The sequence below is a fragment of the Scyliorhinus canicula genome, chromosome 12 (assembly GCF_902713615.1).
Source record: "Scyliorhinus canicula chromosome 12, sScyCan1.1, whole genome shotgun sequence".
In the NCBI taxonomy this organism is placed as follows: Eukaryota; Metazoa; Chordata; class Chondrichthyes; order Carcharhiniformes; family Scyliorhinidae; genus Scyliorhinus; species Scyliorhinus canicula.
In genome coordinates, this window is record NC_052157.1 from 63,499,385 (window position 1) to 63,521,581 (window position 22,197).

The following is a 22,197-nucleotide window of genomic DNA, read 5'->3' on the forward strand; positions in this document are numbered from 1 at the left end:
CAGTACTGAGGGAGTGCTGCACTGTCAGAAGGTCAGTACTGAGGGAGTGCTGCACTGTCGGAGGGTCAGTGCTGAGGTCGTGCTGTACTGTCAGAAGGTCAGTGCTGAGGTTGTGCTGTACTGTCAGAGGGTTAGTACTGAGGGAGTGCTGCACTGTCAGAGGGTCAGTACTGAGGGAGTGCTGCACTGTCAGAGGGTCAGTACTGAGGGAGTGCTGCACTGTCAGAAGGTCAGTGCTGAGGTTGTGCTGCACTGTCAGAGGGTTAGTACTGAGGGAGTGCTGCACTGTCAGAGGGTCAGTACTGAGGGAATGCTGCACTGTCGGAGGGTCAGTGCTGAGGTCGTGCTGTACTGTCAGAAGGTCAGTGCTGAGGTTGTGCTGTACTGTCAGAGGGTTAGTACTGAGGGAGTGCTGCACTGTCAGAGGGTCAGTACTGAGGGAGTGCTGCACTGTCAGAGGGTCAGTACTGAGGGAGTGCTGCACTGTCAGAGGGTCAGTCCTGAGGGAGTGCTGCACTGTCAGAGGGTCAGTACTGAGGGGGTGCTGCACTGTCAGAGGGTCAGTACTGAGGGGGTGCTGCACTGTCAGAGGGTCAGTGCTGAGGGAGTGCTGCACTGTCAGAGGGTCAGTACTGAGGGAGAGCTGCACTGTCAGAGGGTCAGTACTGAGGGAGTGCTGCACTGTCAGAGGGTCAGTACTGAGGGAGAGCTGCACTGTCAGAGGGTCAGTACTGAGGGAGTGCTGCACTGTCAGAGGGTCAGCACTGAGGGAGTGCTGCCCTGTCAGAGGGTCAGTACTGAGGGAGTGCTGCCCTGTCAGAGGGTCAGCACTGAGGGAGCGCTACACTGTCAGAGGGTCAGTACTGAGGAAGTGCTGCACTGTCAGAGGGTCAGTACTAAGGGACGCTGCACTATTTGGGTGAAGAGATGGATGTGGTAGGATGCAATCACGTTTTTCCTGGTGTCCTGGGGAGAATATTCATCCCTCAATCAACATCACGAAAAAAACCAGATGATCCGGGTCATTCTCACAATGCTGATTGTGGGATCTTGCTGTGCACAAGTTGGCTGCCACGTTTCCTGCACTGCAACAGTGACCTCACTTCAAAACTGGTCCTTGATTGTCTATGGAACGTGGAGGATGTGGACGGTGCTCTGGGAATGCAGTTGTTTCCCTGTTTGTCTTCAATGTTGTCATGTTCTTCCCGTAGTGATGCCAGTCCGAAGCCTGGTTGCTCAACCTCAGATTGATGAGCAGCCCCGGAGGCCGTGACCCTCGGTGTCTGCTGCTTCGTAACAATCTCTGCCCCACACCCCGCCCTTGGGTGCGCCGCCCGACACCACTTCGTCCTTCCACCTTGCAGATGGATGGAGGTCATACTGAAGGCGGTGCCAGACTCTCGGATGTCGGGCGCAGTACACGACGTGCAGTCGGAGAACTGTCACGCAATCCGCGTTGCCCTGCTTACCCCCCCCCCCCCCCCCCCCCCCCCCCCACAACCCACCCTTCCTCCCGGGGAAATCAAACCAGCAATATGAGTCAGAGAGAGGGCCTGAGTGACAGTATAGCTCCAGGCGAGGGCTGGGGTGGAGGGATGGTTCCTTTGCCTGAGTTCCTCTCCCACTTAGTTCACTCCCCATTCGCAGGGCTGAAGGTTATGGAGATAATTACTTTCCAGGAGGAATCTGAAGCACAACAGAGCAAAGTGGAAGTAATTAATTATCCATTGATGTGTCTGTCATCAGACAATATAACTACATTTCCTCAGCTTTGCTCCCATACTGGAGACATGGCCGTCAGGGACTCTCTCACGGACATCATTTGGTGCTGGGATGTGGGCCTTGCTGGCCGGGCTCAGCTTTTATTGTACATCCCTAATTGTTCCTTGAGCAGATGGCGGTGTGCCGTCTTCTTGAACACCTGCAGTCGTGTGGTGTGGGTATAGTGGGTATACCCACAGTGCTGTTAAAGAGTTCCAGGATTTTGACCCAGCAACAGTAAAGGAACGGAAATATATTTCCAAATCGGTTTGGGGAGAGGGTGCGGGGTAAGAACCTCCAATCAGTGGCCGTGATATCATTCACCTCCATTCGGGAGCACTACTGATTCTGACCAGGACTGTGATAGGAAACCAATACCAAAACCAGGTGCCGGAATGTGGCGACTAGGGGCTTTTCACAATCGCTTCATTGAAGCCTACTCGTGACAATAAGCAATTTTCATTTTTCATTTCATTTCATATTCACCACAAGGAGGATTTCTCCTGCTGCCTCTCTCTCTCTCTCTCGCACTGTCTCATTCTCTCTCTGTCTCTCTGCCGCACTCTGTGTCTCTCTCTCTCTGTCTCTCCATCTCTGTCTTTCTCTCTGCCTCTCATTCTCTCTGTGTCTTTCTCTCTCTGTCGCACTCTCTGGGTGTGATCTAACTAAAAAATACAGTCAGTTTTGAGAGGGATTAGCTTGTAGCGCCAGGAATGACCCAGTTATCTAATGGCACTGTTTTCTTTAGTGCCCCGGCGGGTGTGCCTCCCACCCCCCCCCCCCCCCCCCCCCCCCTCCCCACCCTCACACCCCTCCCAAGGCTGCACTCAGTGTCATTCCGGAAATTAGGAACTCCAAGGAGCAGAACTCCTCAGTGCAGCAAGAGATTGGGAAGCCGTTTTGAAATAACATCCTGATCTCTCAACTCCCCAACTCCAGCCCCCCTCCCCCCCAACGCCTTAACTCACCAATAAGGTGGTCATCCCTATAAGGGTCCCCCGCACCCAACCTCACATGGGTAAGGCACCCCTGGGCCTGATCCTGGCACGGGCAAAAAGGTCATCCTGGTACCCTTAGCAGTGCCCCCGCCAGCCTGGAGGTACCACCTGGGCTTCCTGGTAGTGCCAGACTGGCACCCAGGTGGTGGTGCCAGGGTGGCACTGCCAGGGTGCTAGCCTGGCAGTGTCAAGGTGCCATGCTGGCACTAGCAGAGCCGGGGTGCCAGTCTACCAGGAGGCCAACCACCCCAGGGCATCCGATTGACTGGGAGACAACCTCACAAGTGACATTTCACCTTGTGTCTGTATGTGGGGACCAGTACTGAATGGTGTGTGACTGGGGTCTCCTCAGTGATGGTGGTAAATGCCGGGTGGCCATTATATCCGGCGCGAGCACGGCTGCATGGAGCTTGTTGGTGAAGGGTTGGTACTGGTGGGAGAGGCTTGTGCAGTTGGCTCTCTTTCTGCAGGAGTTATACTGCTCGTCAGCATTGAAAGGTGATGAAGAAACCGTCATTACACATGGACCATTGCTCACAAAGCAAAATACTGGAATTTTGAAATAGAAACAGAATGCGTGGGATAAACCCGGCAGATCTGTGGAGAGAGAGGAACAGAGTTAACATTTTAAGTCTATCTGACTATTTCACAAAGCTGACACACTTAATGTGCTGCATCGATGGGAGTGCCAATGTGTCGTTAGGACCCGCCACCCACCAACCAGACCATCCCCCGGCTATGGCTAAATAGCCTCAGTGCCTTGTGGGTATTCCATGATAGAAGACAGCGAAGAGAGTAAACACGTCAGAGAAATTCCGGAGTATTGGCCAGTATGCCATAACCGGCTGTGCCACAGACAGCTCTCCGGTAACCCCTGCTGCAGGGCCAGTACCAAACGGCATAGGTTTTCCCAGTGCCTGTGGACCATACTAGCAATGCCGAGAGGGGGCTCCTGATGCTGAGGCCACTCGAGTGGACACCCTGCACTTTACCCTGGCCTGTGCCTTGGAGAGGGCACTCCAGCTCCATGGTTTACGTTGGCACAATGTGGGAGGCGACAGCAATCACACGTGAGCACCCGCTCGATCGGTGTAGAGCATGGGCCACTTGGACTTACTGACGCTGAGAGAGATCCTGGGCCTCGCTCCCAACTACTTTAATCTGGGTAGTACGCCCTAACCAAGTTAGAAACCACCCAGTCGTGGCCCTGCTCGCTGCAGTGGGCATTTGACACCTCGCTCAACAGGCCAATTGCCATTCTATGCAGCCTGTGAGACTCCACAAACTCCACATAGGAAGCACCAGTCCCGGCGGCTCAGTGGTGTAGTGGTTAGCACTGCTGCCTCATGGCAGTGAGAATCTGGATTCGATCCGAGTCCCGGTTCACTGTCCATGTGGAGTTTGCACATTCTCCCTGTGTCTGCGTGGGTCTCACCCCCACAACCCTAAGATGTGCAGGGTAGGTGAATTGGCCACGCTAAATTGCCCCTCAATTGGAAAAAAATAATCAAGTACTCTAAATCTATTTTAAAAAAGACAAAAGCCCCTCGCGTCTCACGCTGGAACACGCGGGGCTATGCGTCCTGGCCTGACAGACCACTTCCTGATGCTTGACAACGCATCCAAGACAGCTGTGACCAACAAAGAGCTGACAAGGCCAGACGTGGACAGTGCTGAGAGGCTGGGAAAGTATGCCCACTCAGAATAACTCCCTTACGGAGAAAGACAACATGTTCTCCTGACAGGATGTAATGACCTCCAATTAGCATTATTGGTTGGCCTATTGGAGTATGAGCTCTCTCAATGATAGCTCATTGAGGGGGCCCATATAAGCACCTGTGTAGGCTTTGTGAGCAGTCTTAAGTTGACTGGACTGCTAGCAGCACTGTTTGGAGCTGCTCTTGTATCTAGTTATTGGTAATAAATATTGGTGTGGTGACGGGACTCCTGCCTCCTGTGGATTATTACACAGGAGAAGACGTAAGAGGCATCGCACGACCATAGATTGGGTTTGGAAGTCTGTGGGATGATTGCAAACACCCCATCCTCCACCTGAAAGAAAACTCGAGGAGATTTCTTACTCTCCATTTGGTAATGGCCCAGCTAACCACACATGCATTGTTTATCACGACACTCACCTCCACCCCGGGATCTCCAGGATCAATTCTAAGATCGGATAGGCATCTGCTGTGATACTAGTATGGCCGCAGAATGAGGTGAATGAGGCTGGAATCTGATGCACATTCCAAGCAAATCTTTCCTGAATAAGTCAGGAATCCAACTGAGCAGGGCCGGGTGGCACGGGTAGTTGCGGAATTTGAAGTGTCCGAAATATGCTGATGGAATAATTCATTGGGCTCAAGGCTGGGGTTGAAGGTCAGTCCCTGCTGAAGGAGGGCACGTGTTTGTTCTCCTTTGGCATGGTTAGCAGGGCCATAGGCCTCTCTGCGTGGGTGTTTGGGGCCAGGCCTCAAGCATTGGGAGAGGCACAGAGGTCCTTCTCTGCGATCAGCTCATCGGAATGGAGTACAGATGTCAAAACAGCCACAACAATGCAGCCCTCAGTGTCGGCATTCCCGAAATGCCGTCTTTTCAAAACCCTCGACATACCAGCCAGTGTCAGTCACTTCATGCAGCTTGAGCTTTTGCCAACACTGGAGGCATTAATATTAGTGACTGTGGCAAGAGACGTTAAAAGCATTAAAAAACAGCTGATGAGTTAGAGCCTATTTTCACATAACGAGGCACCTCAATTAAATGTGAGGAGCTTCGGAATGAGAAAAATGAAGGTCACAGGAGAATTCATAGAGGCCTTTGCAATTGCTAACCCTGTGCATTAGGTGCCCTGGGAGTGTTTGATGGGGACAGTGTAGAGGGAGCTTTACTCTGTATCTAACCCGGTGCTGTACCTGTCATAGAATTTACAGTGCAGAAGAAAGCCATTCGGCCCATCGAGTTTCCACCGGCCCTTGGAAAGAGCATCCTACTTAAGGCCATGCCTCTGCCCTATCCCAATAACCCCACCTAATGCTTTTGGACACTAAGTGTCAAGGCTAATGCACCTAACCTGTACATCTTTGGATGTAGACGGAGCTTTGCTCTGTATCTGATCCCAAATTGTACTTGTCCTGGGAGTGTTTGATGGGGACAGTGCATAGGAAGCTTTACTATGTATCTAACCCCGTGCTGTACCTGTCCTGGGAGTGTTTAATGGGGACAGTGTAGAGGGAGCTTTACTCTGTATCTAACCCCGTGCTGTACCTGTCCTGGGAGTGTTTAATGGGGACAGTGTAGAGGGAGCTTTACTCTGTATCTAACCCCGTGCTATACCTGTCCTGGGAGTGTTTGATGGGGACAGTGTAGAGGGAGCTTTACTCTGTATCTAACCCTGTGCTGTCCCTGTCCTGGGAGTGTTTGATGGGGACAGTGTAGAGGGAGCTTTACTCTGTATCTAACCCCGTGCTATACCTGTCCTGGGAGTGTTTGATGGGGACAGTGTAGAGGGAGCTTTACTCTGTATCTAACCCTGTGCTGTCCCTGTCCTGGGAGTGTTTGATGGGGACAGGGTAGAGGGAGCTTTACTCTGTATCTAACCCCTTGCTGAACCTGTCCTAGGAGTGTTTAATGGGGACAGTGGGTATCTGTTAGGATGGTGTACTAACTCCATTTCCCAGGACTATTGTCTCACGCACTGGATGAAAACATAATTCTTTTGGAGGGGCTGACGGCCAGTTTAATTATGTTTGCTGAGGGACAGCACAGATCGAGAAATGAATCATTATGTTGGCGTTGCCATGGAGATTGGTCTGATGGACCGATGTGGACTGTGGAGGGAGCAAATCCCAGCATTCTTTTTGAATTCTGAGGTGAAAGTTGAAGTGAACTGATTTATTTTGGTTCAAACTTTACTTTTCCGTACAAATGCCAAGATATTCCCTCCAGTCTTGGTCTCGATATTACCTGCACTGTATTGAAAATTCTCTCACGTTTACACAGACTTTCTTTCAAATTTGTTTTCTGTTGTAAGTTCCCACAGTCACATTTCAAAGGGTATCTCTTTATGGAAACCTGTAACACTGTCATTATATCCCCCACCAACGGAGGCACTGCAGTGTGACATGTTTACATAGCAAATCCCCATTGTAAATAAGGTCAGAGGTATTTAGCACAGAAATATGGAGTTCCTGGTGACAGTAGCACAGGATAGCAACGGTTACTGGCAAAGCATTAAAAAAACTCACTGTGAGATGTGGTTGTGCACAGGGGCGTCATGGTGTTTAGCACTGCTGCTTCACAGTGCCAGAGAACCGGGTTAATTCTGGCCTTGGGTGACTGTCTGTGTGGAGTTTGCACGTTCTCCCTATGTTGCATGGTTTCCTCTGGGTGCATCAGTTTCCTCCCACAGTCCAATGATGTGCAGGTTAGGAGGGGTTATGGGGATAGAGCCAAGGGGGAAAGTGGGCCTCGACAGAGCACTCTTTCAGAGGGTCGGCACAGACTGAATGAGCCGAATGGCCTCCTTCTGCGCTGTAGGAATTCTATATTTCGATTCTACGCAGTGAACACGTTTCCGGATTTATACCCCAGAGTCTGGCCTTGAAAACAGAATAAGGGAAGAATGAGGTTTCCCCTCATCTCAACTCAAAATGGCCAATTCTCTATCCTGACACTGTGACCTGCCCGAGTTCAGGACTCTCCAGCCGGAGGGAGGGAACATCCCCTCAGCATGACCGGGTCAAATGGGATTGATTCCCAGCCTCTGACCTGCTCTGGTAGCCACAATATTTCGAAGACTAGCCCAGTTCAGTTTCAGATCAATGGTAACTCTCAGGATGTTGACATTGGGGGATTCAGCAATATAATGCCATGAAATGTCATGGGCCGATGGTTAGATCCTCTTTTGTTGGAGATGGTCATTGTGTGGCACGAATGTTATTTACCACTGGTCAGCCCAAGTCTGGGTGTTGTCCAGGTCTTTTTTAAAAATAAATTTAGAGTACCCAATTCATTTTTTTTGGCAATTAAGGGCCAATTTAGTGTGGCCAATCCACCTACCCTGCACATTTTTGGGTTGTGGGGGCAAAACCCACGCAAACACGGGGAGAATGTACAAACTCCACACAGACAGTGACCAGAGCCGGGATCGAACCTGGGACCTTGGCGCCGTGAGGCCACAGTGCTAACCCACTGCGCCACTGTGCAGTGTTGTCCAGGTCCAGCTGACAGCGGCTACTTTTTAAAAATGTGTTCATGGACTGTGGGCGTCACTGGCTGGGACAGTATTTATTGCCCATCCCTGAGGGTATTTGAAGAGTTAACCATATTGCTGAGTCACGTGTAGAGGCCAGGCCAGTAAGGATGGCAGATTTCCTTCCGTAAAGGACATTAGTGAACCAGATGGGTTTTTGCGACAAAAGACCATGGTGTTTGGTCATCATTAGACTTTTAATACCAGATGTCCATTGAATTCAAATTTCACCACCTGCAGTGGCAGGATTCAAACCCGGGGCGCAATTCTCCCATCGGGAGATGAAGTTCCGACGCCGGAGCGAAAACCGGAGTGTTTCACTCCGGCATTGGAGGCCGCTCCCAGCCCCCTATTCTCCCACCCCCGGGCGGCTAGGAGTGGTGCTGCGTCACGTACGAGCGCCGGGCCTTGGCGCCATGTAAAAGTGGCTCCGTGTAAATTACACGGCCAGCGCCATGTAAATGACATCACCCGCGCATGCGCGGTTGCCGTCCTCCCTGCGGCTGCCCCGCAAGAAGATGTTGGATGGATCTTGCGAGTTGGCGGAAGAAAGGAGATCCTCCTTTAGAGAGGCCGGCCCGCTGATCGGTGGGCACCGACCGCGGGCCAGACCCCTTTTGAGCCCCCCACCCGGTGCAAGAACCCCCCTCCCCCTCCCACAGGCCACCCCCCCCCAGAATTCCCGCGCTGTTCCTGCCGGCAGTGACCAGGTGTGGACGGCGCCGGCGGGAACCTGTCGTGTTGGGCAGGCCGCTCAGCCCATCCGGGCCGGGGAATCGCCGCTCGCTCGTTACTAACGGCGAGCGGCGATTCTCCCAGCGGCCAGCCGTGAATCTCGCCACGCCGGTTTGGGGGGGGTGAGAGAATCGCGTGTGGGTGCCGGGGCGACGTGGCGGGACTCACTCTGCGCCCCAGCGATTCTCCCACCCGGCGTTTGGGGGGGGGGGGGGGGAGAGAGATTTCCGCCCCCGGGCTCCCAGAGCATTATCCTGGATTTCTGATTTACTAGTCCAGTGACAATACCACGATGCCACCGACTCACATACTTACACTGCACTGTCAGAGGGTCAGTACTGAGGGAGCGCTGCACTGTCAGAGGGTCAGTACTGAGGGAGTGCTGCACTGTCAGAGCGTCAGTACTGAGGGAGTGCTGCACTGTCAGAGGGTCAGTACTGAGGGAGGGCTGCACTGTCAGAGGGTCAGTACTGAGGGAGTGCTGCACTGTTGGAGGGTCAGTACTGAGGGAGCGCGGCACTGTCAGAGGGTCAGTACTGAGGGACTGCTGCACTGTCAGAGGGTCAGTGCTGAGGGAGTGCTGCACTGTCAGAGGGTCAGTACTGAGGGAGTGCTGCACTGTTGGAGAGTCAGTACTGAGGGAGTGCTGCACTGTCAGAGGGTAAGTACTGAGGGAGTGCTGCACTGTCAGAGGGTCAGTACTGAGGGAGTGCTGCACTGTCAGAGGGTCAGTACTGAGGGAGTGCTGCACTGTCAGAGGGTCAGTACTGAGGGAGAGATGCACTGTCAGAGGGTCAGTACACAAGGGGCTGGTTTAGCTCATTGGGCTAAGTCGCTGGCTTTTGAAGCAGGCCAGCAGCACGGTTCGATTCCCGTACCAGCCTCCCCGACAGGCGCCGGAATGTGGCGAATAATGGCTTTTCACAGTAAAATCATTGAAGCCTACTCGTGACAATAAAAGCAATTTTCATTTTTTTCAGTACTGAGGGAGTGCGGCACTGTCAGAGGGTCAGTACTGAGGGAGTGCTGCACTGTCAGAGCGTCAGTACTGAGGGAGTGCTGCACTGTCAGAGGGTCAGTACTGAGGGAGGGCTGCACTGTCAGAGGGTCAGTACTGAGGGAGTGCTGCACTGTTGGAGGGTCAGTACTGAGGGAGCGCGGCACTGTCAGAGGGTCAGTACTGAGGGACTGCTGCACTGTCAGAGGGTCAGTGCTGAGGGAGTGCTGCACTGTCAGAGGGTCAGTACGGAGGGAGTGCTGCACTGTTGGAGAGTCAGTACTGAGGGAGTGCTGCACTGTCAGAGGGTAAGTACTGAGGGAGTGCTGCACTGTCAGAGGGTCAGTACTGAGGGAGTGCTGCACTGTCAGAGGGTCAGTACTGAGGGAGTGCTGCACTGTCAGAGGGTCAGTACTGAGGGGGATATGTACTGTCAGAGGGTCAGTACTGAGGGAGTGCTGCACTGTCAGAGGGTCAGTACTGAGGGAGTGCTGCACTGTCAGAGGGTCAGTACTGAGGGAGTGATGCACTGTCAGAGGGTCAGTACTGAGGGAGTGATGCACTGTCAGAAGGTCAGTACTGAGGGAGTGCTGCACTGTCAGAGGGTCAGTACTGAGGGAGTGCTACACTGTCAGAGGGTCAGTACTGAGGGAGTGCTGCATTGTCAGAGAGTCAGTACTGAGGGAGTGCTGCACTGTCAGAGGGTCAGTACTGAGGGAGTGCTGCACTGTCAGAGGGTCAGTACTGAGGGAGTGATGCACTGTCAGAAGGTCAGTACTGAGGGAGTGCTGCACTGTCAGAGGGTCAGTACTGAGGGAGTGCTGCACTGTCAGAGGGTCAGTACTGAGGGAGTGCTGCACTGTCAGAGGGTCAGTACTGAGGGAGTGCTGCACTGTCAGAGGGTCAGTACTGAGGGAGTGCTGCACTGTCAGAGGTTCTGGAATAACCTGCTGTGCGGGCTGCCCTGTTACCTATATTATTCGTGTCTATGCTTCAAAGGCAGTTTTTGATTGACTGCTGTGGACTTTGATACAAGCTGCGGTGATGATAGGCGAGACAGAAGCGCAAAATTTTTCTCGTGTATATCACCGCAGGAGCAGGCTTCACAGTGGGAGTGATAGAAACTGCTGGAAAGTGTGTGGTTTGGCCTGGGGTATAGATGTGATGAGGTCAGCATGTTTGGTGTTTTTTACCATGTCCTATTAATCTGGACTGTGTTAATGGAGGAAAATACCCTCGGGCTAAAAGTGATGAGGTGTTGTTGTGAGAATAGTTGCTGGATATTAGTAATTCTCAGAGATCTGCAAAGCAACATTCTTGCGACAAATGGTTCAACTTGTTTTCTTTTGCAAAAATGTTGCCATTTCTTTGTTCATTGACAGGAGCCGTTTCCATGAGTTCAGCTGAGACACAGAAGACCAGAAGTTTACCACACATGGCAGGCCATTCAGCCCATCATATTTCTGTTTGCTGGAATAAAGTTTATAAATTCAGACTCCACACGATGCCAGAGCAGGAGCCAGTGCAGCTCAGCGAACTGTACATGCTGGGGGTGCGGGATGATTGGGGAATGGGATGTGCTACGAGTTAGGAAACAGGGCAGCAGGGTTATCTGTGTAACTTCTTCCAAACCCTACAACCGTATCTCTGTAACCTCCTCCACTCCCTCCAACTCTCCCAACTCTGTAACCTCCTCCAGCCCCTACAACCTTTCCTATCTCTGTAATCATCTCCAACCCCTACAGCCCTCCCTTTCTCTCAAACCTGCTCCAGCCTCCATAGCCCTCTCTATCTCTGTAATCTCCTCCAACTCCTGCAACCCTCCTTATCTCTCAAACCTCCTCTAGCCCCAACAACACTCCCTATCTCGTTTATCTCCTCCAACCCCCTACAACCTTCCTTTTCTCTGTAACCACCACCAGACTCTACAACACTTCCTATCTCTGTAACCTCCTCCAGCCCCCACAACCCTCCCTATCTCTGTAACCTCCTATAGTCCCGACAACCATCCCTATCTCTGTAACCTTCTCCAACCCCTACCACCATCCTTATCTCTGTAACCTCCTCCAGCCCCTACCACCATCCCTATCTCTCAAACCTTCCCCAGCCTCCACAACCCTCTATAATCTCCACCAGCCCCGACAACCCTCCGAGATCTCTGCGCTCCTCCAATTCCGGCCTCTTGAGCATCCTCAGACTCCCATAGCTCCACCTTTGGTGGCCATGCCTTTAGCTGCCCAGGGGGACTTAAGGTCTGAAATTCCCTCCCTGAACCTCCCCACCTCTCTCTCTCTCTATCTCTCAGTGAGGTCCCAGAATAATCAGTGTTCGGGCTCTTGATGATTGGGGTTTATATCAATGATTTCGACATACATGTCGGAGGGCTGATCAATAAGTTCACAGATGATTCATAAATTGGTGAGGGTCGTAAATAGTGAGGAGGATAGCATTATATGACAGGAGGATAACTGTGAGGTGATGCATTTGGACAGGTCAAACAAGGCATGGTATAAGGCAGGAGCCTGGGAAGCACTGAAGATCAGAGGGACCTTGGTGTACCTGCGCAGATGGGCCGAAGAGCCTTTTCTGCGCTGTCGACCTCTATCACACTCGCTCTCGTCCATTAAGACACTCCTTACAAACTGACCTCTTTGACCAGGTTTTTGGCTGCCTGTCCGTAAAACCCCGCGATGAGGTTTGGGGGTCAAATGTTGTTTTCCAGTCGGCCTGGAAGTTTTCTACAACATTAAAGGTGCAAATTAAATATAAATTGTTGTTGTTCCCTGGGTCGCTTGTTGCTGAGACCCACCCAGGTTAATGTGGAACTGGTGTCACATACAGACCAGTCTGGGTGTGGACTCATTGCTTCCTTCACCAAAGAAACGTTTGTGAACGAGTTGGGGTTATTGTTCTGTTTCAGTTTGACACTTCCACGTTTACTGTGAGTAAGACAGGCTGTTCCTTCTCTGAATTTTTGAAGAATTAACTGTGATTCTCATGGTCAGATCTCAACTCATGTTCACAGCACTGTTCACTGAAACATAACGTTATTCTACCGCATTTCATTCTGAGATGAGGGATTACAGATTATCCTGGTGAGGAGTATTTTCTTGTACAGGGATCAGTCATGGCTCAGTACATTGCAATCCCTCTCTCTTTCTCACTCTCTCTTTCCAGCTCCTACTCCATTTGGCTCCTCTTATTTCTCTCACTCACCTTTGTACCCTGTCTCTCCCCTCTCTCTCTCTCTTTCTTTCTTTCTTGACACTCTTATTCACTCTCTCCCTCGTTTCTCTTACTCCCTCACTCTCTCATCCCCTTCACTCTCTCTGTTTCTCTCCCTCTCTTTCTCTCTCGTTCCATCTCTCTCATCTCTCCCTCCCTCTCACCCCTCCACTCACTCCACTTCTCCTCTTTCTCTCTCATTGTCTGTCTCTTCGCCCCCAATCTCACTCCATCACTCTCTCTTGCCTCCCTCTCGCTCACCCCCTCACTCTCTCTCTCTTTGTCTTTTACTTAGCCTCATTCCATCTCCCTCACCTCTCTCCCTCTGCCTCACGCTCTCTCTCTCTTCCCTGCTCCTCTTTATCCCATTCCCTCTCCGTCACCACTCTCTCTCCTCCTGTGTCCCCTTCACAGAGATTTGAACCCAAAAAGCAGGTCAAAGCTCCCAAGGCCAGTACTGAGGTGAGATGAGAGTGACTGCCCTTGACATCAAGGCAGCATTTGACTGAGTATGGCATCAAGGAGCCTTAGCCAAACTGGAGTCAATGGGAATCAGGGAGAAAACTCTCCACTGTTGGACTTATACCTGGTACAAAGGAAGATGGTTGTGGTGATTAGAGGTCAATCATCTCAGCTCCAGGACATAAAAGCAGAATAATAATAATACTCTTTATTTGTGTCACAAGTAGGCTTATATTAACACTGCAATAAAGTTACTGTGAAATCCACGGGTCGCTACACTCCGGCGCCTGTTCGGGTACACTAACGGAAAATTCAGAATGTCTAATTCACTTAACAAGCATGTCTTTCGGGACTTGTGGGAGGAAACCGGAGCATCCGGAGGAAACCCACGCAGACACAGGGAGAATGTGCAGACTCTGCACAGACAGTAACCCGAGCCGGGAATCAAACCCAGGTTCCTGGCGCTGTGAAGTAACAGTGTTACCACTGTACTACCGTACCGCCCATAAATCCTGGAACCAGCTGTAGAAAAACTCCATCAGCCTGACGTGCTTTGAACATGCAACCTACTGATCTGGAGTCAGACCTACTACCATTGCGCCATAAACCCAACTAAGTTCCTCAGGGTAGTGCCCTCGGCTCAACCATCTTCAGCTGCTTCATCAATGACCTCCCTCCCATCATAAGGTCAGTAGTGAGGATGTTTGCGGATGACTGCACAATGTTCAGCACCATTCGCGACTCCTCCGATACAGAAGCAGCCCATGTCCAAATGCAGCAAGACCTGGACAATATCCAGGCTTGGGCTGACAATTGGTAAGTTACATTTGCGCCACACATGTGCCAGGCAATGACCATCTCCTACAAGAGAGGATCAAACCACCGCCCCTTGATAGTCAATGGCATTACCATCACTGAATCCCCCACAATTATCATCCTGGGGGTTACCGTTGATCAGAAACTGAACTGGACTAGCCGCATTAATACTGTGGCTTCCAGTAGGTAGGAAATGTACCTAGGCTAGGAATCTGATGGCAAGTAACTCACTTCCTGACCCCCCAAATCCTGTCCACCATCAACAAGGCAGGAGTGTAATGGAATACTGTCCACTTACCTGGATGAGTGCAGCTCCAACAACACTCAAGAACCTTGAAATCCCGGAATGCAGCCGGCTTGATTGCTCCTCCTTCCACAAACATTTAAACCCCCCACCATCGACGAACAGTATTAGCCCCGTGTACCATCTACAAGATACACTGCAGGAGCTCACCAAGGTTCCTTAGACAGCAGCTTCCAAACCCACGACCACTACCATCTTGGACAACAGCAGCAGAAATGAAAAAAATGAAATGAAAATGAAAATCGCTTATTGTCACGAGTAGAGTAGGCTTCAAAGAAGTTACTGTGAAAAGCCCCTAGTCGCCACATTCCGGCGCCTGTCTGGGGAGGCTGGTATGGGAATCGAACCGTGCTGCTGGCCTGCTTGGTCTGCTTTAAAAGCCAGTGATTTAGCCCAGTGAGCTAAACTGATACCTGGGAACCCCACCACCTGGGGGTTCCCCTCCAAGTCACTCACCACCCTGACTTGGAAATATCTTGGCCGTTCCCACACTGCCACTGGGGCAACATCCTAGAACTCCCTCACTAACAGCACAGTGGGTATACCTACAACTGAAGGACTGCAGAGGTTCAAAATGGCAACTCACCACCACCTTCTGATGGGCAACTAGGCATGGATAATAAATGGTGGTCGAACCAGCGGCGCCCATGTCCCGTAAATGAATACAAAAAAACTTGAGGGAGTGCTGCACTGTCGGTGGGTCAGTACTGAGGGAGTGCTGCACTGTCAGAGGGTCAGTACTGAGGGAGTGCTGCTCTGTCAGAGGGTCAGTACTGAGGGAGTGCTGCACTGTCAGAGGGTCAGTACTGAGGGAGTGCTGCACTGTCAGAGGGCCAGTACTGAGGGAGTGCTGCACTGTCAGAGGATCAGTACTGAGGGAGTGCTGCACTGTCAGAGGGTCAGTACTGAGGGAGTGCTGCACTGTCAGAGGAGGGTCAGTACTGAGGGAGTGCTGCACTGTCGGAGGGTCAGTACTGAGGGAGTGCTGCACTGCCAGAGGGTCAGTACTGAGGGAGTGCTGCCCTGTCAGAGGGTCAGTACTGAGGGAGTGCTGCACTGTCAGAGGGTCAGTCCTGAGGGAGTGCTGCACTGCCAGAGGGTCAGTACTGAGGGAGTGCTGCCCTGTCAGAGGGTCAGTACTGAGGGAGTGCTGCACTGTCAGAGGGTCAGTACTGAGGGAGTGCTGCACTGTTAGAGGGTCAGTACTGAGGGAGTTGCACTGTCAGAGGGTCAGTACTGAGGGAGTTGCACTGTCGGAATGTCAGTACTGAGGGAGTGCTGCACTGTCAGAGGGTCAGTACTGAGGGAGTGTTGCACTGTCAGAGGGTCAGTACTGAGGTGAGTTGCACTGTCAGAGGGTCAGTACTGAGGGAGTGCTGCACTGTCAGAGGGTCAGTACTGAGGGAGTGCTGCACTGTCAGAGGGTCAGTACTGAGGGAGTGCTGCACTGTCAGAGGGTCAGTACTGAGGGAGTGCTGCATGTCAGAGGGTCAGTACTGAGGGAGTTGCACTGTCAGAGGGTCAGTACTGAGGGAGTGCTGCACTGTCGGAATGTCAGTACTGAGGGAGTGCTGCACTGTCAGAGGGTCAGTCCTGAGGGAGTGCTGCACTGTCAGAGGGCCAGTACTGAGGGAGTGCTGCACTGTCAGAGGATCAGTACTGAGGGAGTGCTGCACTGTCAGAGGGTCAGTACTGAGGGAGTGCTGCACTGTCAGAGGAGGGTCAGTACTGAGGGAGTGCTGCACTGTCGGAGGGTCAGTACTGAGGGAGTGCTGCACTGCCAGAGGGTCAGTACTGAGGGAGTGCTGCCCTGTCAGAGGGTCAGTACTGAGGGAGTGCTGCACTGTCAGAGGGTCAGTCCTGAGGGAGTGCTTGCACTGCCAGAGGGTCAGTACTGAGGGAGTGCTGCCCTGTCAGAGGGTCAGTACTGAGGGAGTGCTGCACTGTCAGAGGGTCAGTACTGAGGGAGTGCTGCACTGTTAGAGGGTCAGTACTGAGGGAGTTGCACTGTCAGAGGGTCAGTACTGAGGGAGTTGCACTGTCGGAATGTCAGTACTGAGGGAGTGCTGCACTGTCAGAGGGTCAGTACTGAGGGAGTGTTGCACTGTCAGAGGGTCAGTACTGAGGGAGTTGCACTGTCAGAGGGTCAGTACTGAGGGAGTGCTGCACTGTCAGAGGGTCAGTACTGAGGGAGGTGCTGCACTGTCAGAGGGTCAGTACTGAGGGAGTGCTGCACTGTCAGAGGGTCAGTACTGAGGGAGTGCTGCATGTCAGAGGGTCAGTACTGAGGGAGTTGCACTGTCAGAGGGTCAGTACTGAGGGAGTGCTGCACTGTCGGAATGTCAGTACTGAGGGAGTGCTGCACTGTTGCAGGGTCAGTACTGAGGGAGTGCTGGACTGTTGCAGGGTGAGTAATGAGGGAGTGCTGGACTGTTGCAGGGTGAGTAATGAGGGAGTGCTGCACTGTCAGAGGTGCCGTCTTGCAGATGAGACATTAAACCAAGGCCCTGTCTGCTCTCTCCGATGGGTGTAACAGCTCCTACCGTTACTATTTGGAAAAAGAGCAGGGGGGAGTTCTCCCCGGTGCCAATATTTATCCCTCACCAACATCCCTGAAAAAAAGATGATTATCACATTACTGTTTTTGGGATCCTACTGTGCACAAATAGACTGCTGAGTCTCTTCTGTTAGAAGAGTCAGTACACTTCAAAAAAGTAATTTTATTTGCTCTTAAGTGCTTTCGAATTGGAGGTGGTGAAATTAAAACGGAATTGTTTTATTGTATTTTCTTTCGAGAAAGCTTTGTTTATTTGCGAAGTGCGGAGATGATTGTCTAACATGGCTGCCTCTGTTTCCCTTTGCCAGTGGAGTGCCAGGTGGTTCAGGCTGAGAATGTGACAGTGATGGAAGGAGACAGGGCAGAGATCGCCTGCAAACTCCACAGTTATGATGGCTCCATTGTGGTGATCCAGAACCCATACCGACAAACGCTGTTCTTCAACGGTACACGAGGTAAGACCGTTCACCCTTCACATTGGATTGGATTGGATTTGTTTATGGTCATGTGTTCTGAGGTACAGTGAAAAGTATTTTTCGGCGAGCATCTTAAACAGATCATTTGGTAGATAACCAGAAAAGAAAATACCTAATCGGGATGCACAAGGTACACAATGTAAATACATAGACACCGGCATCGGGTGAAGCATACAGAAGTGTAGTATTAAACAGATCAGTCCTTTTGTGAGGACCACGAAGAATCCAGCACGAGTTTGTAGCATCAAAAGAAATAATTTTATTTACAATTACATATATGCAGCAGTACTCTACCACTGCGCTCTCCTCTCCAGCTGGTTCCACACTGGCCAGCTCTATTTATGCAGGTGACTCTGCTAATGATTTCTCCGCCCATCTCATTGCGGGAGCTGATGCTCACCAAAGATTGTGGGATAGCCATTTGTCCCCAGCCATTAGTAATCAGGCAGGTTATAACAAGTCCATAAGTGGGTAGTTTAGGAGTCTGGTAACTGCGGGGAAGAAGATGTTTGTCCATGTGTGTTCTCAGACTTTTGTATCTCATTCCTAATGGAAGAAGTTCGAAGAGTGAATAAGCCAGGTGGGAGGGATCTTTGATTATGCTGCCCGCTTTCCCCAGGCAGCGGGAGGTGTAGATAGACTAAATGGATAGGAGGCGGGTTTGGGTGATGGACTGGGCTATGTTCACGACTCTGAAGTTTCTTGCGGTCTTGGGCCGAGCAGTAGCCACACCAGGCTGTAATGCAGCCAGATAGGATGCGTCTGTAGTGCATCTGTAAAAGTCGGTAAGAGTCAATGTGGACATTGCTAGAAAAAAGGTACGGGAATGTTAATTAAACTGGAGGGCCATTACTGAGGGAGTGGTACACGGTCAGAGAGTTAGTACTGAAGGAGTGCTGCACTGTCAGAGGATCAGTACTGAGGGAACGCTGCACTGTCAGAGGGTCAGTACTGAGGGAACGCTGCACTGTCAGAGGGTCAGTACTGAGGGAGTGCTGCACTGTCAGAGGGTCAGTACTGAGGGAGTGCTGCACTGTCAGAGGATCAGTACTGAGGGAACGCTGCACTGTCAGAGGATCAGTACTGAGGGAGTGCTGCACTGTCAGAGGGTCAGTACTGAGGGAGTGCTGCACTGTCAGAGGGTCAGTACTGAGGGAGTGCTGCACTGTCAGAGGGCCAGTACTGAGGGAGTGCTGCACTGTCAGAGGGCCAGTACTGAGGGAGTGCTGCACTGTCAGAGGATCAGTACTGAGGGAGTGCTGCACTGTCAGAGGGTCAGTACTGAGGGAGTGCTGCACTGTCAGAGGGTCAGTACTGAAGGAGTGCTGCACTGTCAGAGGATCAGTACTGAGGGAGTGCTGCACTGTCAGAGGGTCAGTATTGAGGGAGCGCTGCACTGTCAGAGGGTCAGTACTGAGGAGTGCTGCACTGTCAGAGGGCCAGTACTGAGGGAGTGCTGCACTGTCAGAGGGTCAGTACTGAGGGAGTGCTGCACTGTCAGAGGGTCAGTACTGAGGGAGTGCTGCACTGTCGGAGGGTCAGTACTGAGGGAGTGCTGCACTGTCGGAGGGTCAGTACTGAGGGAGTTCTGCACTGTCAGAGGATCAGTACTGAGGGAGTGCTGCACTGTCAGAGGGTCAGTACTGAGGGAGTGCTGCACTATCGGAGGGTCAGTACTGAGGGAGTGCTGCACTGTCAGACGGTCAGTACTGAGGGCGTGCTGTACTGTCGGAGGGTCAGTACTGAGGGCATGCTGTACTGTCGGAGGGTCAGTACTGAGGGAGTGCTGCACTGTCGGAGGGTCAGTACTGAGGGAGTGCTGCACTGTCCGAGGGTCAGTACTGAGGGAGTGCTGCACTGTCAGAGGGTCAGTACTGAAGGAGTGCTGCACTGTCAGAGGATCAGTACTGAGGGAGTGCTGCACTGTCAGAGGGTCAGTATTGAGGGAGCGCTGCACTGTCAGAGAGTCAGTACTGAGGGAGCTCTACACTGTCAGAGGATCAGTACTGAGGGAGTGCTGCACTGTCAGAGGGCCAGTACTGAGGGAGTGCTGCACTGTCAGAGGGTCAGTACTGAGGGAGTGCTGCACTGTCAGAGGGCCAGTACTGAGGGAGTGCTGCACTGTCAGAGGGCCAGTACTGAGGGAGTGCTGCACTGTCAGAGGATCAGTACTGAGGGAGTGCTGCACTGTCAGAGGGTCAGTACTGAGGGAGTGCTGCACTGTCAGAGGATCAGTACTGAGGGAGTGCTGCACTGTCAGAGGGTCAGTATTGAGAGAGCGCTGCACTGTCAGAGGGTCAGTACTGAGGGAGCTCTACACTGTCAGAGGATCAGTACTGAGGGAGTGCTGCACTGTCAGAGGGTCAGTACTGAGGGAGTGCTGCACTGTCAGAGGGTCAGTACTGAGGGAGTGCTGCACTATCGGAGGGTCAGTACTGAGGGAGTGCTGCACTGTCAGACGGTCAGTACTGAGGGCGTGCTGTACTGTCGGAGGGTCAGTACTGAGGGAGTGCTGCACTGTCAGAGGGTCAGTACTGAAGGAGTGCTGCACTGTCAGAGGATCAGTACTGAGGGAGTGCTGCACTGTCAGAGGATCAGTATTGAGGGAGCGCTGCACTGTCAGAGGGTCAGTACTGAGGGAGCTCTACACTGTCAGAGGATCAGTACTGAGGGAGTGCTGCACTGTCAGAGGGTCAGTACTGAGGGAGTGCTGCACTGTCAGAGGGTCAGTACTGAGGGAGTGCTGCACTGTCAGAGGGCCAGTACTGAGGGAGTGCTGCACTGTCAGAGGGTCAGTACTGAGGGAGTACGGCACTGTCAGAGGGTCAGTACTGAGGGAGTGCTGCACTGTCGGAGGGTCAGTACTGAGGTAGTGCTGCACTGTCGGAGGGTCAGTACTGAGGGAGTTCTGCACTGTCAGAGGATCAGTACTGAGGGAGTGCTGCACTGTCAGAGGGTCAGTACTGAGGGAGTGCTGCACTATCGGAGGGTCAGTACTGAGGGAGTGCTGCACTGTCAGACGGTCAGTACTGAGGGCGTGCTGTACTGTCGGAGGGTCAGTACTGAGGGCATGCTGTACTGTCGGAGGGTCAGTACTGAGGGAGTGCTGCACTGTCGGAGGGTCAGTACTGAGGGAGTGCTGCACTGTCAGAGGGTCAGTACTGAGGGAGTGCTGCACTGTCAGAGGGTCAGTACTGAAGGAGTGCTGCACTGTCAGAGGATCAGTACTGAGGGAGTGCTGCACTGTCAGAGGGTCAGTATTGAGGGAGCGCTGCACTGTCAGAGGGTCAGTACTGAGGGAGATCTACACTGTCAGAGGATCAGTACTGAGGGAGTGCTGCACTGTCAGAGGATCAGTACTGAGGGAGTGCTGCACTGTCAGAGGGTCAGTACTGAGGGAGTGCTGCACTGTCAGAGGGTCAGTACTGAGGGAGTGCTGCACTGTCAGAGGGCCAGTACTGAGGGAGTGCTGCACTGTCAGAGGGTCAGTACTGAGGGAGTACGGCACTGTCAGAGGGTCAGTACTGAGGGAGTGCTGCACTGTCGGAGGGTCAGTACTGAGGGAGTGCTGCACTGTCGGAGGGTCAGTACTGAGGGAGTTCTGCACTGTCAGAGGATCAGTACTGAGGGAGTGCTGCACTGTCAGAGGGTCAGTACTGAGGGAGTGCTGCACTATCGGAGGGTCAGTACTGAGGGAGTGCTGCACTGTCAGACGGTCAGTACTGAGGGCGTGCTGTACTGTCGGAGGGTCAGTACTGAGGGCATGCTGTACTGTCGGAGGGTCAGTACTGAGGGAGTGCTGCACTGTCGGAGGGTCAGTACTGAGGGAGTGCTGCACTGTCAGAGGGTCAGTACTGAGGGAGTGCTGCACTGTCAGAGGGTCAGTACTGAAGGAGTGCTGCACTGTCAGAGGATCAGTACTGAGGGAGTGCTGCACTGTCAGAGGGTCAGTATTGAGGGAGCGCTGCACTGTCAGAGGGTCAGTACTGAGGGAGATCTACACTGTCAGAGGATCAGTACTGAGGGAGTGCTGCACTGTCAGAGGGTCAGTACTGAGGGAGTGCTGCACTGTCAGAGGATCAGTACTGAGGGAGTGCTGCACTGTCAGAGGGCCAGTACTGAGGGAGTGCTGCACTGTCAGAGGTCCAGTACTGAGGGAGTGCTGCACTGTCAGAGGATCAGTACTGAGGGAGTGCTGCACTGTCAGAGGGTCAGTACTGAGGGAGTGCTGCACTGTCAGAGGATCAGTACTGAGGGAGTGCTGCACTGTCAGAGGGTCAGTATTGAGAGAGCGCTGCACTGTCAGAGGGTCAGTACTGAGGGAGCTCTACACTGTCAGAGGATCAGTACTGAGGGAGTGCTGCACTGTCAGAGGGTCAGTACTGAGGGAGTGCTGCACTGTCAGAGGGTCAGTACTGAGGGAGTGCTGCACTGTCAGAGGGCCAGTACTGAGGGAGTGCTGCACTGTCAGAGGGTCAGTACTGAGGGAGTGCTGCACTGTCAGAGGGTCAGTACTGAGGGAGTGCTGCACTGTCGGAGGCTCAGTATTGAGGGAGTGCTGCACTGTCGGAGGGTCAGTACTGAGGGAGTGCTGCACTGTCAGAGGATCAGTACTGAG

The 22,197-nt window shown here is 52.5% G+C and overlaps 1 protein-coding gene across 3 annotated transcripts in view; it reads left to right on the forward strand.

Moving 5' to 3' along the window:
- cadm4 (cell adhesion molecule 4) overlaps positions 1-22,197 on the forward strand; it is a 547,921-nt gene that overhangs the window by 223,087 nt on the left and 302,637 nt on the right. For all 3 annotated transcript variants that reach the window (XM_038812887.1, XM_038812888.1, XM_038812886.1), the window contains exon 2: positions 17,412-17,558. In XM_038812887.1, the coding sequence (XP_038668815.1) occupies positions 17,412-17,558 (147 nt within the window). The remainder of the gene's footprint in view (positions 1-17,411; positions 17,559-22,197) is intronic.